Source organism: Oratosquilla oratoria, chromosome 9, assembly GCF_046742065.1.
Source record: "Oratosquilla oratoria isolate Oo_2021 chromosome 9, ASM4674206v1, whole genome shotgun sequence".
In the NCBI taxonomy this organism is placed as follows: domain Eukaryota; kingdom Metazoa; phylum Arthropoda; class Malacostraca; order Stomatopoda; family Squillidae; genus Oratosquilla; species Oratosquilla oratoria.
This window is the reverse complement of record NC_134785.1, coordinates 28,106,039-28,131,038: the sequence shown is the minus strand read 5'-3', so window position 1 is coordinate 28,131,038 and position 25,000 is coordinate 28,106,039. Positions and strand designations below refer to the sequence as shown.

The 25,000-nt window shown below is 37.0% G+C and overlaps 2 protein-coding genes across 2 annotated transcripts in view; one reads left to right on the top strand and one right to left on the bottom strand.

Moving 5' to 3' along the window:
* The window catches only part of LOC143028283 (uncharacterized), a 34,382-nt gene extending 15,644 nt beyond the window's left edge, over positions 1-18,738 (bottom strand). The window contains exon 1 of the mRNA XM_076190147.1: positions 18,557-18,738. The gene's annotated coding sequence lies outside the window, so the exon portion shown is untranslated. The remainder of the gene's footprint in view (positions 1-18,556) is intronic.
* A 242-nt stretch (positions 18,739-18,980) lies between these two features.
* The window catches only part of m-cup (ankyrin repeat protein mann-cup), a 14,521-nt gene continuing 8,501 nt past the window's right edge, over positions 18,981-25,000 (top strand). Inside the window, exon 1 of the mRNA XM_076190145.1 lies at positions 18,981-21,280. Within this exon, the coding sequence (XP_076046260.1) occupies positions 19,577-21,280 (1,704 nt within the window). The 5' untranslated portion in view covers positions 18,981-19,576. The remainder of the gene's footprint in view (positions 21,281-25,000) is intronic.

Here is a 25,000-nt window from a genome sequence, read left to right as displayed (position 1 = left end):
CACACACACACACACACACACACACACACACACACACACACACACACACACACACACACACACACACACACACACACACACACACACACACACACACACACACACACACACAGAGTAATTGACAGTTGGAACAAGTTAGACGAGAAAGTGGTGTGTGCAAAAACAATACATGAATTTAAAAATAGTTTAGATAAAATGAGATACGAAAACGGGACACCACGAGCATAGCTCCCCTTCCCGTAAAATACAACTGGGTAAATACAACTAGGTAAATACACACACACACACACACACACACACACACACACACACACACACACACACACACACACACACAGAGTAATTGACAGTTGGAACAAGTTAGATGAGAAAGTGGTGTGTGCAAAAACAATACATGAATTTAAAAATAGTTTAGATAAAATTAGATACGAAAACGGGACATCACGAGCATAGCTCCCCTTCCCGTAAAATACAACTAGGTAAATACTAGGTAAGATACACACAACTAGGTAAATACATCTAGACACTGCAAGATACAATGGCGGGAACCCACGAGCATAGCTCCCCTTCCCGTAAGATACAACTAGCTAAATACATATATACTCGTGGCGCAGTGGTAGCGTTCGCGGACGCCACTACGGCGGTCCGGGTTCGAATCCCACCAAGGACAGAAATAATTTCAGAATCGCTGCTCTGCGAATTGTTACTCCACATCTCGTAGACGGGGATTTGTGTGTGTGTGTGCGTGTAAGGCCACAGTATTAACCATAGATCGGTCATACATGAGTTCTGAGCTCTCTTCCGGGAGGGTAATAGCCGTCGTTCTCGAGTCCAACACGTGATCCAAGATCATAATGATTCACACACACACACACACACACACACACACACACACACACACACACACACACACACACACACACACACACACACACACACACACATATATATATATATATATATATATATATATATATATATATATATATCAATGCCAAGTAATGTCGTAACACATTTGTATAAATACACTAAAGACCCACTTTTGATTGGATTAAGAAAAGAAAGAAAATAAAGATTTCCGTATATTTCGATCACTGGCTGTGATCCTCTTCAGCGAAGAGTATCACAGCCAGTGATCGAAATATACGGCAAATCGTTATTTCCTTTTTTTTTCTTAATTCAATCAATAGTGGGTCTTTAGTGTGTATGTACACACACACACACACACACACACACACTTCAGCGAATGGACGGCTTGGATGACGTTCTGAAGAAAACTGAAGTCTGTGGATCCCAACGCAAAGAGAAGTGCCTAGTGTTTTTGCAGGGTGGGGGGGAAATTGCTCGTGGAGTAGTGGGAAAGTAGGGAAAGAGGAAAAGGGGAGGGATTACTGAGGGAAATGGAAGGTAATGAGGAGGGAGTAGACTTGGCCCAGCCAGACAAGCGGAAGGTAAACAAACGACTGAGTGAGGATGACATGTCTAATAAAAATGTAAAGATTAGAAGTATAGAGAGGAGCAATACAGAAGAAAGTGACGAGAATATGTTCCAGGGATTTAAAGAGGGTGGGGGGGACACAACCCCCCCCCCGACTGATAAGACTAGAGGAGAGAGTTGATAAGGTGATCGAGGACTTGGAGCGTAAGTTAGGTAACGTAGACTCCATTTTCCAAAGAATTGAAAGGTTGGAACAACTAGAGAAGGCTAACAGAAACTTAACTGAAGAAATAGAGGACCTAAAAAGACAGTTAGGAAATGTAAAGGAGGAGAATGAGAAATTGAAGAAGAATAGTAATGAAAACAGAGAGAAAATAGCTACAGAAGCTAAAAATTGGAGAATAACTCAAGAAGGGAATAAGGTTTCATTCACTGACATAGTCAAACAGCAATTGAAAGAACATAATGAAGACTCAGTTATTAAAGTGATGAGACAGAAGGAGAATATAGTAAGAGAATTAGCTGACAAAAAGAAATGTATAATTATATTAGGAATGGAAGAGAAACATAACCCAGATAGAACCGCAAGAATCAAGGAGGAAAATGAAAGAGTAAGCAGTTTATTAAAATTAGTCCAGGAAGATGAACCAGAAATTATAAAGGAAATTGAGGAAAAATTCAGACTCGGAAAATATAGTACAGATAAGACCAGACCAATCAAGATTAAATTCAGGTCACAAACAACAGCAGAGAAAATTCTATCCAAGACAGGGAAACTAGCAACAAATGATCAATATAAAAAGGTATGGATAAAAAGAGAAATGAATAAGGAGGAAAGAGAGGCAGAAAAGCAGAAAAGAATTGAAGCTAAGGCAAAAAACGAGAACAGAACGGAGTCAGAGAAAGAGAGATTCTATTGGAGAGTAGTGAACATGAAAATAAAGCAGTTCGACATACTAAAGAAAAACATAAGGGAAACAGAGAATACAATGGAAGTGGCAGAAAACTAAGAGTGTCTTACACAAATATAGATGGATTGATAACAGGATTGAATGAACTGAATGATTATTTGAAAGAAAAAGAACCGGACATAATGGGAATTGTAGAAACAAAATTAAAAGGCCCACTACCACCCAACAGTGTAGGACATGATACATACAATTATTGGATTAGAAACAGAGAGAAAAAACAAGGGGGTGGAGTTATGTTCCTGACTAAGAAGGATATAAACGTGAAAGGTGTCATATATGGAAAGAATACAGTAGAGATGATTATGATAGAAGTGGAAGACCGAGATAAGAAGAGCAGAAAATTTGTGATCAATTATGTGCCTCCGAAAACAGCCTCATGGGAGGAGAGTGAACATAAAAGTATGTTAGAGGACACAAAGATAGCATTAACTAAAATAATGGAAGACGGAGGAAGAATAGTTATGATGGGCGACTTTAATTGCAAAGAAATCTGCTGGGAAGAAATGACAGTAAAGAGTGGTGATGACTCATGGGGAAATGCTCTACTTGAGATGATTACTGACCATTCAATGACACAATGGATACAAGAGAACACTAGGTATAGAAATGAAGAAGAACCATCGAGGCTAGACTTAATAATTACATCTGAACCTAGAATAGTGGACAAGATTGAATATAAAACACCAATAGGTAAAAGTGACCACATATTGATTGAACTGGAACTTAATGAAGAAAAATATATGAAAAGAAATGAACAATATAGAAAAGGAAGAATGATGTATGAAAAAACAAACTTTGATAAAATAAGAGAATTCTTCCAACAAGAAAACTGGGAAGAAATATACAAAGAAGAAACAACAGTGGAAGAGAAATGGAATATTTTGACAAAAATTTACAAAAAAGGAGTGGAAAAGTATGTCCCAAGACAAAAACAAGAAAAAGAATATGTAAAATGCTGGTACAACAAAAGTTGTAGGGAGTTAAAGGACAAAAGAGACAAAGCTGGAACAGATGGAAAAAAGACAGAAGACCTGAAAAATGGAAAATATATACTGGTTATAGAAATGAATATGTACAAAAGTGCAGAGAGGAAAAAAGAAAATATGAAAAAGATGTTATAGAAAAGTGTAAAGATCAACCAAAACTATTCTACAGATTTGTAAACAATAAACTGAAAAACAAACAAGACTTAGAGAAATTAAGACAAGGAGGAGTTGAATACACTGAGGAAATGGAAATGGCAGAAATTATGAACAAACATTTTAAATCAGTGTTTACAAGGGAAAATATACAACCTGAAGAGATTGAGTGGAAGGAAAAAGTCCCCCCTATGGAAGAAATAGAAGTAACAAAGAATGAAATATTGACACACTTGGGTAATTTTGATGTCAGAAAATCGCATGGGCCAGATGAAATAGCAAACTGGATTCTGAAAGAATGCAGGAATGAACTGGCAGACAAAATACATAGCATAATAAGCAGTTCCTTAAAAGAAGGAAAAGTTCCAGAAGATTGGAAAAAAGCAAATATAGTACCTATATATAAAGGAGGAAATAAAGAAGAACCTACCAACTATAGACCAGTCTCTCTAACAAGTACAATAGCAAAAATATGTGAAAGAATTATCAAAAGTAGATGGGTAAAATACTTGGAAAAAAACAACGTACTAAATCCAAGGCAATTTGGATTCAGACAAGGACGATCATGCGTCACCAATTTAATATGTTTCTATTCAAGGCTAATAGATATAATACAAGAAAGAGATGGATGGGCTGATTGTGCATTTCTAGACCTAAAAAAAGCTTTTGACAAAGTACCACATAAGAAGTTGCTTAAGAAATTAGAATATGAAGGAGGAATACAAGGTAAATTGCTAAATTGGATGGAAGACTTTTTGCAAGAAAGAAAAATGAGAGTAGTGATAAGAGATCAGCACTCAAAATGGAATGAAGTAATAAGCGGTGTCCCGCAGGGAACAGTTCTGGCCCCAATAATGTTTGCTATATATATTAATGATATGGATGAAGGAATTGAAAGCTATATGAGCTTCTTTGCAGATGATGCAAAATTACTGAAAAGAGTGAAAACTGAAGAAGATTGTGAATCACTACAGAGAGATCTAAATAAAGTACAAGAATGGAGTAGGAAGTGGGAGATGGAGTTCAATACAAAAAAGTGTAGTATAATGGAATTTGGAAAAAGCAAAAACAGAATAACAGGAGCATATAATTTGGGAGAAGAAGGAATAAAAAAAGTAGAAAATGAGAAGGACCTGGGAGTCATTGTTATGAATAATATGTCACCTGAGAAACATATAAATAAGATTTTTGGAGAAACTTATAATTTAATAAGAACAATCAAAGTGGCATTTACATACCTGGATGAAGAAATGGTGAGGAAAATCCTAATCACCCTGATAAGACCAAGATTGGAATATGCAGCAACGATATGGTCACCAAGTACAAAAAAATGTATAAAAAAACTTGAAAGAATACAAAGAGCAATTACAAAACTGGCACCAACACTCTCAAAACTATCATATGAAGAGAGACTACAAAAACTTAAACTACAGACACTAGAGCAAAGAAGAGAGAGAGAGGAGATTTGATAGCTATTTACAGAATCATGAAAGGCATAGAAATTACTGATAGAGAGAATCTGATAAAATGGGATGACAGAAATACAAGAGGACACGGAAAGAAAATAAAAAAAGACAGCTATAGAAGAGATTTTAAAAAGAACAGCTTTCCTCACAGAGCAATAGACAGTTGGAACAAGTTAGATGAGAAAGTGGTGTGTGCAAAATCAATACATGAATTTAAAAATAGTTTAGATAAAATGAGATATGAAGACGGGACCCCACGAGCATAGCTCCCCTTCCCGTAAAATACAACTAGGTACAACTAGGTAAATACACACACACACACACACACACACACACACACACACACACACATATATATATATATATATATATATATATATATATATATATATATATATATATATATATATATATATATATATAAAGATATATATATATACATATATACATATATATATATATATATATATATACATATATATATATGCAAAATTATCACCAAAATAAACACGTGATCCAAAAATTTTGCTGGTAACCATAAAGGAAATCGGAAAGAAACCGAAATTCCTAGGCGCTTTCGTATTATCCATATTTCAGGGAAAAACAGATGAAATTTATAATACAGTAAGGTTTAAAAGACAAGATACTAAACACTAGGAAAGAAACTCTTAAAGCATAAGTCACAAATGAAAAAGAATAAATCTTAGAGAACAACACAAATCACAAAATTACTTTTCGTCGCTTACAACTTGATTACAAATTTTGTTGATGATGAATTTATCTAATTTATAAATGCCACTACTGATATTAAGATTAGAACCTCCAATTTTCTTTATAATAATACTTTCTATAATGTTTCTATTGGTAAATGAATTACAAGAAATTAGAGAGGAAGCAGCAGTCTATTTAAATAACAATGAGTGAAATCTTTCATGTGAACAAATAGAGCATTGGGTTCCCAAGAGTTCGGAATAGCTATGGGGAATCCGCTCTCGCCTGTCTTGAGTAATCTCCACATGGAAGTTTTGGAAATATATATATATATATATATATATATATATATATATATATATATATATATATATATATATATATATATATATATATATATATATATATATATATATATATATATATATATATATATACATATATATATATATATATATATATATATATATATATATATATATATTGAGTGAAATTTTGCCATCTAATGCGATTTGGTATAGATACGTAGATGATGTTCTTGGACTGTGGTCATGTACTGAGGATCTTGATGCTTTTTTATAATCTCTTAATGATTTGATTCCCTCCATTAATTCTACTGTAGAATTAGAAAGTATTAGTAGATTTCCCTTTTTGGATTACCTTATTCATAGAGAAGGTAATGATTTTAAATTTAGTGTTTATAGAAAGCCGACTAATGTGTTTTCTTATATATATTACTTCCCAGGGGGCGTCTACCCCTTATACTTCCCTCCATCACCATTTTTGGCCATCTTGTTGACTCCATCCTGGCAAAGTGACCGGCCCACCTTGCCCTTCTCCCACTTGCGACATTATGCAGCATTTGCTGTCTTATTTGTTCTCTAATGTCCCTATTGTGTCTTTGTCTCCATTCTCTCGATTCCGCATCATACAATAGGCCCAGGATTCTAATCTTAATATCAGCAGATGCATTTATACATACATACATATACCAAAGGCCCCTTACACGGGGGGCAGCCAAAAAGAAAAAGGCATAGAAACCACTCCCACCCATTCCATCCCCTACATATTCCACTCCCCTCCACCCTCCCTCTCATCTTGGCACCTCCTGGATGATGGGTCATCCCTGCATCCTGTCCACTGCCCTGGGTCAGAAGCAGTGTCGCAAGACACAACACATCCACAGCAAGGCCGCTTCATTAATTCGGCGACCCCCCCCCCCTCTCCGTCCTCTCATGCAGAAAAGGAGAAGACGGGGAGAAATCCCTTCGGGCTGCGTCAAATTATTTCTCATACATACTTCCTCACCCCCCATCCCCCACCCACTCTCCCTCATGCATCACAGCATCATCCATACACAACCCTTCTCCATTCACCCCTATCTTCTGTCCTCTCCCGTCCTTCCTCTCTTTTGTAATGCCCCTTTCACCCCATCCATCCATCTCATCCTAGGACGCCCCCTCATATTCACTCCTTCCACCTCTGCCTTCCACACCTCTTTTACTAATCTTTCTTCGCTCATTCTTTCCATGTGTCCAAACCATCCTAATACTCTTTCATCAACCCTATCTCCCAACTCCCTTTCAACCCCTGTTCTCCTCCTCACCTCCTCATTTCTCACTCTATCTAGCCTAGTAACCCCTATCATACTTCTCAGACATTTCATCTCAAACACATTCAAACTCCTTCTCTCTTCCTCTCTTATGTTCCATGTTTCTACCCCTGCTGTCGGCACAATCACTCCTTCATATAACCTCCTCTTAGCATCCATTCCCAGATATCTAATTCTCATTACACTTTTTAATCCACCAAGGCATTTACTCGCTTCTCTCAATCTACATTCTACCTCCACCGCCACTCCTCCCTTTCCTGCCACATTCACACCCAAGTATCTAAAACTATCCACTTCCTCCAGTCTCTCTCCCTTAATGCTCACTTCCAGCATGCTGTCACTCTCTCCCCTTGTACATCTCATCACCTTACTTTTGCCCACATTTATCTTCAGCTTTCTTCTTTCACATACCTTCTCAAACTCTGTCACTAAACTTACTCAATCCCTCCTCTGATCCTGCCACAAGTGCATCTATAGATTAGATAAATTCATCATCAATAAATTTTGTAATCAAGTTGTAAGTGATGAAAAGTAATTTTGTGATTTGTGTTGTTCTTTATGATTTATTCTTTTTCATTTGTGACTTTTTGTACTATAACAGTTCCTTTTCTAGTGTTTATTTTCCTGCCTTTTCAATCAATCAATCAATCAATCAAATCAGCCATCCTGAGTCCACTGCTGAACAAAGGCCTCCTTCATAGCATTCCATGATTCACACGACCGCGCCAACCTCTGCCACGTCACTCCTGCAAACTTCTCAATCTCATCTCTCCATCTTCTGTCTGGTCTCCCTCTTTCACGCTTCCCATTTCGCGGCCTCCACACAGTAACACACTTGCTCCATCGTTCAACCAGTCGTTCGCACTAACTTACCTGCCCAATTCCACTTCCTCTCTTTTACCGCCTCTACAATATCTTTCACTCTAGTCTGCTCTCTCACCCAACTTGCTCTCTTTCGGTCTCTCAGCGTTATTCCCATCATTGATCTCTCCATTCTCCTCTGTGCAGTCCTTAGCTTTGTTTCCATCGCCTTCGTTAGTTTCCAAGTCTTACACCTGCCTTTTAAACCTTACTGTATTACCATTTTATCTGTATTCCCCTGGAAATGTGTATAACACGAAAGCACTTCGGAATTCCTGTTTCTTTCCGATTTCTTTTGTGGTTACCAGCAATATATATATATATATATATATATATATATATATATATATATATATATATCATATATGTATATATATTATATATATGTGTATATATATAATATATATATATACATATATATGTATATATACATATACATATATATATATATATATATATATATATATATATATATATCATTAAAAGTGATGGCTAGTTTTGCATTAATTATTTTCTTATAGGTATTTTCCATATACCTTATTATAGATTTATGTTCCTTAGAAAGGAAATTTATGACTTGGCTGTATGTAGTCATATTAGCTAGATCGCGATTTCGGGTTCTAGACCCTTCTTCAGTAGCTATTGGGATGTACTATCTTATAGGATAAGAAGGGAACTTCAGAAATCCCATGTCATTTATAGGTTCACATGTACACGAGGGAACTGTGAAGCCCTCCCATCCACCTATATTGGCATGACTACAATGAGGTTGTCCCGTCGCCTCTCTTATCACCTGACATTTGGAGCCCCTAAAAACAACTTAAAAGAAGCACATGGCATAACACTATCAAGAGAGAACCTAGAGGAAAACATTGAAATTTTGGATTTATGTACTGACGACAGACGGCTCCCAATTTTAGAAGCATTATATATTAAGGAGTTAAGCCCAGTTCTAAATAAACAAGCAGACGACCTTAGAGCCCTCCCAAGCATGAGACAAACTGGTGCAAATCCAAACACGAGACATAACACCACAAACGCCAATATGGGACAAAACACCACCAGTGTAAACACGAGACAAAATCCCGCCACAACACGCACCCGGAGGCTCTCCTAGTGCACGTGACATTTCGTCACTGCCCGAATTTTCATATGACCTCACCTAGTATGATTAGCCAGTTTGAAGGCTTAATATAAAACTTAGAGCTTTCATTAGACTCATCGGATTAATTCTTATCCTATAAGATAGTACATCCCAATAGCTACTGAAGAAGGGTCTAGAACCCGAAATCGCGATCTAGCTAATATGACTACATACAGCCAAGTCATAAATTTCCTTTCTAAGGAACATAAATCTATAATAAGGTATATGGAAAATACCTATAAGAAAATAATTAATGCAAAACTAGCCATCACTTTTAATGATATATGCATTAGAGAAAAACTCCTGCCCAAATACACTGATATATATATATATATATATATACATATATATATATATACATATATATATGTATATATATATATATATATGTATATATATATATATATATATATATATATATATATATATATATAGATATATACTTACCCCAGTGGCTATCAGGACTGCAGTCCCTTCACCGCTCTCACTATGCCTCTCCAGACCAATCTGTCCTCCGTAGGTCAGGGTTAATGCGGACCACGTCATTTGTCACTCCATCGCTCCACCGGTACCTAGGTCTTCCCAGGGGGCATCTACCCCTTATACTTCCCTCCATCACCATTTTTGGCCATCTTGTTGACTCCATCCTGGCACAGTGACCGGCCCACCTTGCCCTTCTCCCACTTGCGACATTATGCAGCATTTGCTGTCTTATTTTTTCTCTAATGTCCCTATTGTGTCTTCGTTTCCATTCTCCCGATTCCGCATCATGCACTGGGCCCAGGATTCTTCTTTAGGATGTTCGTATCCGACAGGTCAGTAACTCTTCATCTCTCTCCCCTTTCTCTTGTTTTCCCTCTATATAAATTGAAATATTGGAACAATGAAATAAGAGTAGCTTGGATAATTGTGAATATATATAAATATATATATATATATATATATATATATATATATATATATACATGATTAGAATTAGATGTAGGAAAATTAAGGTGACTATGCTTAGGACGTTCGGATTCGACAGAAAAGGTCGACTGATTCCCTGGAAAAAAATTGCTAGTGCAAGGCGTCCAGACTCACCCCCAATTACATGAAATGATAGTGACTTGTCCTAGAGGAAATAGAACAGTATGGCTAATGCTGCTCACTGTATGCTGACGTAAAAAATTAGGTGTAAGGAAAGAGGTTAAGAGGTCGAGGCTTCGTAGTGCTCATCCATATGGGGAAACCCTTAGTATTGTATAACAGTGCTCCAAGATATATATGTTTTTTTTTTTTTGGTACGGCTGGCACCTTATCTGAAGATTCGAGTCAGATGACCCCTCCCATATATATTTGTGTCATGCTGCCATGATATTTTTCATATGTTAAGTGTATTAGTTTAAAATGGACTCTAATCAGAGATCCTTTTGTTGGTTGTAATGATATCCACGTGCACTAGATAAGGAACATAAAGATGTAGTAACATTGAAAATATAAAGTACAGAAAATTTATTAATTGTTGTATTATAAAAAAAAAACATTACACTGGTGACTGCATCGGGCCAAAAAAAATATTAGAGGATATCAAGGGGTCTGGTGTACAGCAATGTATTGTCTTTCAGTTTGTTGATGGAGCAGTGAATGATATAATTATGGTGGTTGTGAAGGAAGAGAACATAACATAAGAATGAAGGAGACTGCAAGAAACCATAAGGCCTACACTAGGTAGTTCCATGTCCATTACCACCTATCATCCCCATTCATAAAGTTATTTAACTATTTGTGTGTGGTATAGGTGTTGTTTTGATGTTCCATGGCGTGTGTGGGTGTTTTGCTATGTAATGTTATGGATGTGCTGTCTTATGGAGACTCCGGCAAGTGCTTGTATGCCTCTCATGTCAAAATTATCCTTGATTTTAAGGACTTTCGTTTCATGGTGTAAATGTTCTGTAGGTGTTGTATTTGCGTAGCCTATAATTGTCTTTAGCGATATGTTTTGTATGATCTGTAGGGTGTTGTGGTGTGTCTTATGAGATAAGGGACTCGCATAACTTATCACTGAGCGTATGTATTGTTTATATGCTGCAGTGATAGTTTCTTTGTTTTGTCCAAAATTTGTTCCTGCAATTTATTTAAGTGTGTTTAGTGTAGATGTGCATTTTGCCTTTATGTTTGTGATATGTTATTTGAATGACATGGAGGTGTCGTATGTTACGCAAAGAATTTTGGGTGTAAGTGTGGTATGAGAGTGTTGTTGATAGAAAGGCGTGATATGTATTTCCGCCCCACTATTTAATTGTTGAGAAGTGCGGTTGTAGATTTGGTTGAGGCTATTTTGAATCTATACGTAATGAACTTGGTGTTGAGTGTGTCGAGGTATGGTTGTAGTGTTTCTGCGGCTTTGTCTGCGTTACGGTGAGTGCATGTAATTGGCGTGTCCTCTGGATACTAAGCGATTTGTATTCCTTAGGTGTCGGGTGTGGCCACATCGTGCATGCAAAGATTAAAAAGTGGGGTTGGGCAGAACTGAGCCCTGTAGTACTCCTCCGTTCTAAGTTCCTTGTGTGCGATGACTGCCTATTAAAGAACACATAGGCACTACTATCTGACAGCCATATTTTGGTACTATCGTGCATGTCTGTGTTGTATATTTTTTATGAGATTGTGACGGGGGATAGCATCATAAGCTTTACTGATGTCTACTGTATTTTCATGAAAAGTGTTGTGTGGGGGATTATCTAAACTGATGCCACCGAAAAGTCTTTTTGTGAGGTTCATCAGAAGAGTGTTTGTGAAGTGTATTGATCAAAAACCGTGTTGTGATTCAGCAGGACTGGTATGTGGTGTGACGGGTTGTAGAATGAGACGTTGTAGGACTTTGGAGTGAGTGCATAGTAGTGTGATTGGGCGGTATGATGCCGGAACTGTTGGGTCTTTATCGGGTTTGGGGATTGTGATGATTTTACCATGCTTCCAGATGTCAGGTATAGTGTTACGTGAATAGCTGTAGTTGGTGAGTGCATGTATGCCATGCGGTCCTAAGTAACATCCACTTAAAACAAGTGGATGTTACTTATGTTGTCAGGGTCACAGGTGGTTGAGTGTTTGAAGTTATGGATTATATGCATCGTCTGGCTGTCCATGAAGGCTGTGTAGTCTGGGTCTGTGGGGAAGTCTTTCTTACGTCAAATGATGGGTCGATCGTCAGGGTGAGATGGCTTGTCTGTGCAAAATGATTTATAGGTATGTTTGGTTGTTGTCTGTTTGAGGGAAAGTTTTAACTGTTGTGGTTATTGCTGTGTGAGAGCGTGTTGTTTTACTATTGAGTAGTGTAATGTTGTTGAATGTTTTGTACAGTTTTCTAGCATTGGTTTCATGATTGTGCTAACAAATATTTGCCAAACTTGTTTATTTGTATGCATTTTGTAGTTGATCTCAGTGTTTAGTACTTGTATTTGGTCTGCTATGTTCTAAGGTGTGGGGGTACTGTGTTTAAGTGCGTCGCGTTGCCTGAGGCATTGCATTTCTGGTTTAAAGTTTGGGTTGTGTCATTTCCTGTTGTCTCTGGGGATGTATTTCCTATCTGCGTACAGTCAAGCAAATTTTTTAACCACCGAAATTTTATTTTCTATTTTTTCTGTTCTAGAAAACTACCTAACTTAGCTAGATACAACACAGGAAAATATATCACGTATATACTAAAAAAAAAACATACAGACGTTCCGAGTACTGTAGCGTGGTAAAAAAAAATTGCTCGCGACTATACTTAACACCCCTGTATTTCTTACCTTTATCACTTCATTCATTCACACTTTCGAACAGCCATGGCGATAGAACACAGTCCTGACGCAATCCTTCATTTACCTATTCATTTTCATCATTCCCAACTCCCTTGCATACTCTACCATGTAAAAAATTTTAACTGCCACGGAATTACAGTGGGAAATGAATCAACTACAATAGTAATGTGTTGGTGAACATAGGAGATTCATTTTATCACAACGACGAAAATCGATGGGAAAGACACAGAAAAGCAAATGTATAGATAATTATGAATAGATCAACCACATACAAAGGGCGGCAGCCATGCGGGAAATGACTAGACAAACTGGAATTCACCACACAGGAGACAGGGTCTAACTACTGTCTCTAGAACTATTAAAGGTGTGGATCAGATTGAAATATATGTATGTATACACACACTCACACAAACATAATATATATATATATATATATATGAATATATATATATATATATATATATCAGTGTATTTGGGCAGGAGTTTTTCTCTAATGCATATATCATTAAAAGTGATGGCTAGTTTTGCATTAATTATTTTCTTATAGGTATTTTCCATATACCTTATTATAGATTTATGTTCCTTAGAAAGGAAATCTATGACTTGGCTGTATGTAGTCATATTAGCTAGATCGCGATTTCGGGTTCTAGACCCTTCTTCAGTAGCTATTGGGATGTACTATCTTATAGGATAAGAATTAATCCGATGAGTCTAATGAAAGCTCTAAGTTTTATACTAAGCCTTCAAACTGGCTAATCATACTAGGGGAGGTCATCCGGTATTTCGGGCAGTGACGAAATGTCACGTGCACTAGGAGAGCCTCCGGGTGCGTGTTGTGGCGGAATTTTGTCTCGTGTTTACACTGGTGGTGTTTTGTCCCATATTGGCGTTTGTGGTGTTATGTCTCGTGTTTGGATTTGCACCAGTTTGTCTCATGCTTGGGAGGGCTCTAAGGTCGTCTGCTTGTTTATTTAGATCTGGGCTTAACTCCTATAATGCTTCTAAAATTGGGAGCCGTCTATCGTCAGTACATAAATCCAAAATTTCAGTGTTTTGCTCTAGGTTCTCTCTTGATAGCATTATGCCATGTGCTTCTTTTAAGTGGTTTTTAGAGGCTCCAGATGTCAGGTGATATGAGAGGCGACGGGACAACCTCATTGTAGTCATGCCACCTATATTGGCATGACTACAATGAGGTTGTCCCGTCGCCTCTCAGAGAAAATACTCAACCTGGTAATTTATTATAAAACCAAGAAAACTAGCCACCTCCTTATTAGAAACAGCCCCCAACAAGAGAAAAGGGAACTTCAGAAATCCCATGTCATTTATAGGTTCACATGTACACGAGGGAACTGTGAAGCCCTCCCATCCACCTATATTGGCATGACTACAATGAGGTTGTCCCGTCGCCTCTCATATCACCTGACATCTGGAGCCCCTAAAAACCACTTAAAAGAAGCACATGGCATAATGCTATCAAGAGAGAACCTAGAGGAAAACACTGAAATTTTGGATTTATGTACTGACGATAGACGGCTCCCAATTTTAGAAGCATTATAGGAGTTAAGCCCAGATCTAAATAAACAAGCAGACGACCTTAGAGCCCTCCCAAGCATGAGACAAACTGGTGCAAATCCAAACACGAGACATAACACCACAAACGCCAATATGGGACAAAACACCACCAGTGTAAACACGAGACAAAATCCCGCCACAACACGCACCCGGAGGCTCTCCTAGTGCACGTGACATTTCGTCACTGCCCGAAATACCGGATGACCTCCCCTAGTATGATTAGCCAGTTTGAAGGCTTAGTATAAAACTTAGAGCTTTCATTAGACTCATCGGATTAATTCTTATCCTATAAGATAGTACATCCCAATAGCTACTGAAGAAGGGTCTAGAACCCGAAATCGCGATCTAGCTAATATGACTACATACAGCCAAGTCATAGATTTCCTTTCTAAGGAACATAAATCTATAATAAGGTATATGGAAAATACCTATAAGAAAATAATTAATGCAAAACTAGCCATCACCTTTAAATATATATATATATATATATATATATATATATATATATATATATATGTGTGTGTGTGTGTGTGTGTGTGTGTGTGTGTGTGTGTGTGTGTGTGTGTGTGTGTGTGTGAGATTCACCATGGTCTTAGATCACGTGTTGGACTCGTGATCGACAGCTATTTCCCTACCGGAAGAGAGCTCAGAGCTCATATATGACCGATCTATGGGTAATGCTGTGACATTACATGCACACACACACACACACCCCGGAACTCTCCGCCCACCAAAGTTGGAGTAACGATTCGCAGCGCAGCAATACTGAAATTATTTCAGCCCAGGGCGGGATTCGAACCTCGTCATCTCAATCAACACTCGTCTCTTCACCTTACCAAACACACTCAAGCTAATCTCTAAAACGTCTATTTTTTTTTTTACTCATTTTCCCATTACATAGTGGAACTATGCATGTACTCCTTCATCAGTTAGGATAATTCCTTCTCAAGACACAAAACGAATAACTTCAGTATTACTAATCCACCCTTTGTCAGATATTCCATACAACACTCCTCTACTCTTAATAGTTTCCAAGGTATTATTATTGTTATTTTGTTATTATTGTCATTGTTGTTACTGTTATTATTGTTGCTATTTTGTTATCTCTGTTGTTATATTATTGTTGCCATTGTTTTTGTCATAGCTGATGCTCTCGTTAATGTTAATGTTATGCGTAGTTTTCGTTTTACTGATGTTCTCATGGCCTTAGATTGATCGTCGTCAGTAGTATCAGTAATTGTGGCAGTTATAGTAATAATGTAAGTGGTACTGGCAGTGCAAATAAAAATAGTAGTGATGGTAGTAACAGTAGTGGTAAAAGTAATGGCAGAAAAGAGCAGCATTGTAGTGTGGATGAAATGTAGACTGTCATTCTCACTCTTAAGATCAGCCCTCCTATGCCTGAGAAGTACCAGGTCTCTACCCCCTAAATTAGTACATATAAAAACCTCGATTTTGAGCAGACATGTTGTATAAAGTATGATAAATGAACTGTATTAAGCTTCATTCAAGTGAAATAACACCAAATATAAAAGGGTAGTCGACTACAGTCATTGGTGAGAGAAGGGCCAATAAACTGTCTGTGGGAGACAGTTCATGACTACTTTCAACATACAGTTCTAGGAGGATGGGGGTCGTTTTATTATAAAAAAGTAATAGTAGTAGTAGTAATAGTAGCAGTGGAGGATGGAAGCAAGGCAGAAGGAGGAGCTTCACATCTTATTAGATCAGCCATCGAATCATATGAAAAAAAAAGATAGCCACGGCACAGGAAGAAGGGGCGTCCAATTGGCTGACAGCACTACCAAACAGGGCAAAGGGATTAAAAAAAATAATGGATGCCATTGCCCTGAAATATGGATGGTCATTGGATGGGCTACCTAACAGATGTTCTTGTGGTACACAATTTTATCCAAACCATGCGATGATATGCAAGCAGGATGGATTCATCTGCATGACACATTATGAGATAAGGGATCTCGCTGCCCAAATGCTTCAGGAGATTGACAAGGATGTGACCATCGAACCAACACTACCCCCCCCCCCCCTAGGTGGGTAGTGTTGGTACCACACCTCCAACACATCAAATGAAGAACGAGAAGGTGTCAGCTCAAAAGGTTTCTGGACACGGGGATAACTGGCCTTCTCTGATATACGAATATTTGATTCAATGTCCCCTTGTTACAATAACACAACTATTGAGGCATCCCATTCCCGAAATGAGAGTGAGAAAATCAGGATGCACGAGGAGCGTATACAAAATATGGACCGGGGGTCATTCACTCCGATATATAACCTTCATGACCTCAGGTGAGATGGGTTTAAGGGCACCCCCCCCCCCCCGCCAGAAAGCAAATGTTATACAAACTGTTGTTGAAAGGTTGTCACATGAAATGCGTACTTTCAATTATGTTATGAAACAATGTTTTTCTTTAGGATATTTCTAATATATATCCACATGGATCATACATAAAGAACGCTGTCTATATTTATAGTTTTAGGCATTTTATCTATACTTGAGACAAAATAGTACTTTTTCTTTCAAAGTTTGTCAAAAGTTTGCTTAAAGTTCGTATTGCACACTTAGCATTGCATAGCAAGAATTTTTTTTTAACCAAAATTAATTTATCTTGTTACCGTATTCGATTTTATATTGATAAATTTCCAATATTGCAGTTATCAAACAAACATACTTTTCACACACCTTCAACAAACGTTTGCTAAAAGTACACAACCATTGATTTCTGGGGGGGGGGGAGGCATTTTACACTCGTCTGGCAGAGATGATGGCAGAAAAGAAAAAAACACCCAAAGAGCAGTATTGTGGCGTGAATGAGATGAGAGGAACAGTACCAGGTCCCCACTCCTTAAATCAACCCAGATACATAACACCGATTTTGAGTAGAGTGCAGTTGAAAGTAGGATAAATGATTTCCGTATTAGACCTCATTAAAGTTGAATAATATAAACTATAAAAGGGAAGTCGATCGTTCATTGACAAGAACGAGGCCAAGAAACTATGGGAAACAGATCTTGACTGCTTTCACGTAGTAGTAGTAGTAGTAGTAGTAGTAGTAGTAGTAGTAGTAGTAGTAGTAGCAGTAGTAGTAGTAGCAGCAGCAGCAATAGTAGTAGTAGTAGTAGTAGTAATAGTAGCAATAATAGTAGTAGTAGTAGCAGCAATGGTAGTAGAAGTAGTAGTAGTAGGAATTGTAGTAGTAGTAGTAGTAGTAGTAGGAATAGTAGTAGTAGTAGCAGCAGCAGCAGCAGTAGTAGTAGTAGTAGTAGTAGTAGTAGTAGTAGTAGTAGTAGTAGTAGTAGTAGTAGTAGTAGTAGTAGTAGTAGTAGTAGTAGTAGTAGTAGTAGTAGTAGTAGTAGTAGTAGTAGTGGTAGTGGTAGTAGTAGTAGTAGTAGTAGCAGTAATATTATTATTATTAGTAGTAATAGTAGTAGTAGTAGTAGTAGTAGTAGTAGTTGTTGTTCTTATTGTTCTACCCTAGTGGTGGTGGTAGCAGCAGTAGCATTTGCAGTTGACTGACTACAGAGCATTACGGTAAAAACAGCTTTTAGATTCTTGTCGGCCTTGCCTTTCAGTAGTTTGCTTCCATTTTGAACATCTACGTGGGTGGTTTCTACTCTTATTAAATCATTCTATATCTATTAATTTGTATATTGATTAATTAATTTATTTATTTATTTGTTGAATTATGTATTTATCTGTTTATCTGTGTATCTATTAATTTATTTTTTATCGTTCGTATACTTAGTTTCATTTCATCACGCGCACTCTGTATCAAACCCCATAGTATCTAAAACGGCATAATAAGATAACTTGAAAAGAAAAAATATCTTACCAATTATGTTGAAATCCCTGATTCAGTTTCCCGTCACAAATCCCCCTATTGTATTGGGATATATTGAAGAGGTTTTGGTTTTGGGGGTGGGCGGACTATTGCTCAAAGTGCCATAGTAATCTCAGGGCCATAACCAGGATTAGAACCCACGCGATTGATCTTCCTAGTGTGCTCCTGATGTACCCAGCGGTTCACCTGCATGTGGAAATCCCTATGACGATTAAAATTCTCTACAGGCAGCACGCAACCTTGTAAATACATTAATTATGTTATTTATGAAAATGTTATGCCAAGTACCGTTGTTATGATTACATAGACCGACGTATTACATTCATTTCTAAGAAAATCTGAGAACTGCGTTATCAAACAAAATCAATGCAATACTCTGCACATTCCTATTCATACATCATCGTACCCCAACCCAGGTCCCCTACTGTACATCGTTGTAGTGGTGGCCACACACACAGATCAGTGGGTGGTACGTCAGTACAGAATAATATCTAATTTTTACCTCCCGCTCTTACCCTTTCTGTACCCAGGGTTGTCTTACATTCTTTAATCTGCCTTTCATTCAATAATCTTATTCAGATACGGGCCTCTGATAGTGATTGGACTGGTTTCACCGATGCTTTGGGAGTAAGATGTGGTTGTTGAAATATTTTGAGAGGAAAGCTAGTATTAATAATACAATGTTTACTCAAAAATATATAAAAGCAAAGTGAAAAATAATGTTCCTGTTTGATATGAAGCAGCCAATTTGGATATCTGTGAACGACTGAACGATCACATCGATACTACGAACGCTCCCACCATTTTCATACGAAAGGCCTTGTATAGATACAATATGGCTGCCACTTCGCTCAGCTGAGACAAATATAAACAGAGGAAACCAGTCCGTTGGTCGACATCTGAGTTGCTGTAATAGGTCTTCAGACCTCAGTTTTTCACAGCTTGAGACCACAGAAATAAGTCGCGCTGGCTTCTCCAAAGGAAAACGTGTTTTCAGTGTTCAAACGCAAGATGTGGATCACAGGAAAAGTAGACCAGACGTCGCACAAAGAGCAGTTATTTACCGATTTATACAATGAATGTAAAAATGTTGCTCCAGGTGCTCGCCTGTCCTATATGCTTAGGAATAGGCTAGAAAGATTGCAACGTGAAGACAGAAAGGAAATGGTGTCATGGACAAAAGATGGTTGTGCTCCTCTCTTTGTAGCTTGTAAAAGGGGTAATGTGGAAGTAGTGGAGTATTTGATTACAGTGTGTGGTGCAGACGTGGAACAGAGGGGATTATATGAGGTCCCAGATGATAGATCTATTCATAATGTTACCCCACTTTGGTGTGCAGCAGTTGCTGGCAGACTTGCTGTGGTCAAATGTTTGGTTCAACATAATGCAGATGTCAACAGTGTCTCAGATACAGGGTCAACTCCAGTGCGAAGTGCATGTTTTATGACTCATTACGATATAGTTACATTCCTGGTGGAGAATAATGCAGACATTTCTAAACCTAATTACAATGGTGGGACTTGTTTAATAAACTCGGTGCAGAGTGTGATGTTATGTATGTACCTCTTAAAACATAGTGCAGATGTAAATGCCCAAGATATTCAGAACAAAACTGCATTACATTATGCTATACAAGAGCATCGTGTGGAAACTACAAAGCTATTGTTAGAGCATAATGCTGACCCCTTCCTTACTAGTCGGTATAATGATGATGCCTTGCAAACAGCCTGTATCAAAGGTGCCAGTGAGATTTTAGATCACCTTATAGAAAACGTTGATTACACACCTGAGAGAATAGCTGATAGTTACGAACTTATAGGCACCACATTTTTAGATGAGCATCACGATATTCAAAAAGCATTACAGTATTGGCGGCAGGCAGTAGTAGTAAGGGAAAAGGCAGGGATTGTCAAGAAAATTTTGCCACCAAGCAAGACTTACCAAAATGCCGTTGAGTTCCAAACATCAGATGATCTTGAAACAGTTGCCCTGGATTTAGATTCAATGAGGACTCAGAGCCTTTTGATCTGCGAGAGGATATTAGGTACCTCACACAAGGACATGATCTTCAGATTGATGTACCGAGGAGCTGCCTATGCTGATTCCTTGCAGCACCAGTGCTGTATCAATTTATGGCTTTATGCACTCGAATTACGGATAAAAAGGGACACAATTCTCTTCAACGAAACATGCTTCACTGCACAGGCACTTGTGAGACTTTACTTGGACATGATTGACAAACACCGTGCTGGGGTTATGCTCAATGCTGTCAGTTTTGATGATGCCTATAGAACACTTGATTTGCTTGTAGCACAGTTACCAGAGAGCATGGCACTCCTATGTATTCAACCGGTTCATAAGCGGCACCAGACCAACTTCGACCTCATGCTTAAAGTACTGACACATATGCTATTTGTCATCCTCAACATCTCCAAAACAGGTGAACAAGAACAAACCATAACTCAACTGATCAACTCTGTATTGCGCTTGGATCCACGGACCAGTAACGGTGGCCATTCACTACTTCACTTGGCTGCCATGAAAACAAATATGATTAACAATTATACCCTTTTAGAAGATAAACACATGGCACCATTCCCCAGTGTTGAAGTTGTCATATTTCTGTTGGAGTGTGGAGCAGCTGTCAATGCCACCAGTGATCGTGGGTCTTCGGCTCTTCTCATTGCATCACAGCATAAAAACTACAAGAAAGAAGTAAGTGATATTTTAAAGGAAAAGTTGGAAGACTATTACTTCATTTTATTTATTTATTATTATTTTTTTTTTCCCTAATTAACCCTGTAATTGTATGTCTTCTGTTGGTTTTCAACTATTAACTTGGCATGGAAGGGTTATTGAGTGTCTTTTCCACAATATTTTCATCATTATCATTTAATATGTAAAAAAATTTGGGTATTTGTAAAGTTTCATCTCTCCTGCTCCCACAGTAATTTATATATTTTTTGTATCTATATTACGACAACTCCAGCAACTTAGTAACATTACTTGCAGAAATTAATATTAAGGAATGGTGAGAAAATAACTCCTGTAATTTTCTTGCTATCCATCATTTTGTCTCACCTGTTCGCACAGCAATTTGTATATTTTCTGAATCTGTACTACTACAATCAATTTTCTTAGCAACATTTTTCCCACATATTGATATTAAGGGATAGTGAAAAAAATTGCTGAAACCTTCCCACGACCTGGCAAGACATCTGTCTGCATGCATTTTTAGATTAGGTAGGTAGGTTAGGTTAGGTTAGAATAGGGAGGAACACATATGTTTAATGAAAAAAATAGTGGGCGATGCTCTTGACAAAAATGCCAGGTTGTGGGAATTATTTTTTCACCATCCCTTGATATAAATTTTTGCATGAAATTTTACTAAGAAAAAGTTGGTGGAGTTGTCATAACATAAATATAAAGAATGTACAAATTGCTGTGTGAGTGGGTGAGAACTTCTCGAATTCTGAAAGGTATACTTCTAACATCATTTAAGCAATCTTAATTTTCAACTTTTTATTATAACCTTTTGTTGATCTTGCATCCTATACCAATGGGTCAATCCTACCTGTCCATTTTTTGTATACCTTTTTCTGAACAAAATGCCATTATTATGGCACCTCTCTTCACTCATCCATTGTGGGAAAATCCTGCTTTTTATTCTTGCTCATATGTCTTATTTTGTCTTGGGGTACCTCTTGGTTGCTGCCCTTTGTATTCTCTCTATTATCATGGCACCTCTCCTCACTCATCCAATGTGGAAAGTCCCTATTTTATTTTTATTTCCTCATACGTTGTATTTAGTCTTGGGGGCAAGATTTCTGTCTATCAACTTTAACTGTAATTACTACACTTTTTCACACAGCTGAAAACTGACTCCCTGTCACACACCACTTTCAGCTGGTAAAATAGGACAGTTCCACACTAATACAATACAGACAACAGTCTAAAGGTTTTTCCCAAAGAAATCTGTAGGAGAGCCTAAGAACCATTGCAGGATACTGTGAGTTTGTGGGTTTTCTACTTAGTGAAACTAGAGGCAACACTTTTTATATTCTTCCATAGTATAAAATGGCATTCTTGTATTCCTCAGCAACTTGTAAATCTCTCCTGCTAATCTTTTTATAATATGCCTATCTGGCCACTGATAGTATTTGATTTAAATTCCTAAAGCCTTATCCTTTTCCTTTGCTATTAGTTCATCTCACATTATATATATATATATATATATATATATATATATATATATATATATATATATATATATAGATATATATATATAGATATATATATAATGTTTTACAAAGGATTACAAAGGCGGAGCATGCCAACAGGAGACCTTTTGGTCCATATATAGGTTGGATGCAAAAAGAAAAAAAAATGTATAAATAGAGAAACAGGTAAATAGTAAATAATAAATTGACATATAACTAATAATAATTGAGAATCAAGCAAATAATGATAAACAAACAGACAAATTATAACAAAACAAACAAATAATATAAGATAAATGAATATATGTATTCATCATCCATACACCTCCACTCATCCCTATTTTTGTGTTCTCCCTTCCTACCTCAAAAGACCACTCATTACTATGGCACTCATTCCCAATGCTTCTTTTACCCCACCCATCCATCTCATCCTTGGTTGCCTCCTCATGTTCACTCCTTCCACTTCTGCCTTCTACGGCTCTTTTTTTCTAACCTTTCTTTATTCATTCTTTCCATATGTAAATATATATACATATATGCCAGAGTGACCACTGGGCCAAAAAAAATTGATGATGCATATACATAAGAAAAAAAGGAATTATATATATATATATATATATATATATATATATATATATATATATATATATATATATATATATATATATATATATATATATATATATATAATATCCTTTGAGGGAATGTGGTTATGCCATGGAGCAAGAGTAACCTTGGAAGTTCAAGAAGTCATGTGTGGACACATGATAAAGATGTTAGTCTAAATGTTTCTTCACTTTACAAATATAGTTGGCCAGTTCATACAACCAAAGTTTAATTTTGCATTCTGTTCCTGGATGGTTGGGACCAAACAGCATTATACTAGGCTTCTTACAATCATGTTGCTACTAGTAATGGCTTTAGCACTGTCCCAATCAACTAGGTAAATATGTTCCTAATATGGTTGTAATATATAACTAGATTTTGTTACTTTCCCTTTATATATATATATATATGTAATGTGTGTGTATTTACCTAGTTGTATTTACCTAATTGTATTTTACGGGAAGGGGAGCTATGCTCGTGGGGTCCCGTCTTCATATCTCATTTTATCTAAACTATTTTTAAATTCATGTATTGTTTTTGCACACACCACTTTCTCATCTAATTTGTTCCAACTGTTTATTACTCTGTGAGGAAAGCTGTTCTTTTTCAAGTCTCTTCTATAGCTAGCCTTTTTTATTTTCTTTCCATGTCCTCTTGTATTTCTGTTATCCCATTTTATCAGATTCTCTCTATCAGTAATTTCTATGCCTTTCATGATTCTGTAAATAGCTATCAAATCTCCTCTCTTCTTTGCTCTAGTGTCTGTAGTTCAAGTTTTTCTAGTCTCTCTTCATATGATAGTTTTGAGAGCGTTGGTGCCAGTTTTGTAATTGCTCTTTGTATTCTTTCAAGTTTTTTTATACATTTTTTTGTACTTGGTGACCATATCGTTGCTGCATATTCCAATCTTGGTCTTATCAGGGTGATTAGGATTTTCTTCACCATTTCTTCATCCAGGTATGTAAATGCAACTTTGATTGTTCTTATTAAATTATAAGTTTCTCCAAAAATCTTATTTATATGTTTCTCAGGTGACATATTATTCATAACAATGACTCCCAGGTCCTTCTCATTTTCTACTTTTTTTATTCCTTCTTCTCCCAATTTATATGCTCCTGTTATTCTGTTTTTGCTTTTTCCAAATTCCATTATACTACACTTTTTTGTATTGAACTCCATCTCCCACTTCCTACTCCATTCCTGTACTATATTTAGATCTCTCTGTAGTGATTCACAATCTTCTTCAGTTTCCACTCTTTTCAGTAGTTTTGCATCATCTGCAAAGAAGCTCATATAGCTTTCTATTCCTTCATCCATATCATTAATATATATAGCAAACATTATTGGGGCCAGTACTGTTCCCTGCGGAACACCGCTTATTACTTCATCCCATTTTGAGTGCTGGTTTCTTATCACTACTCTCATTTTTCTTTCTTGCAAAAAGTCTTCCATCCAATTTAGTAGTTTTCCCTGTATTCCTCCTTGAGTTTCTAATTTCTTAAGCAACTTCTTATGTGGTACTTTGTCAAAAGCTTTCTTTAGGTCTAGAAATGCACAGTCCGCCCATCCATCTCTTTCTTGTATTATATCAATTAGCCTTGAATAGAAA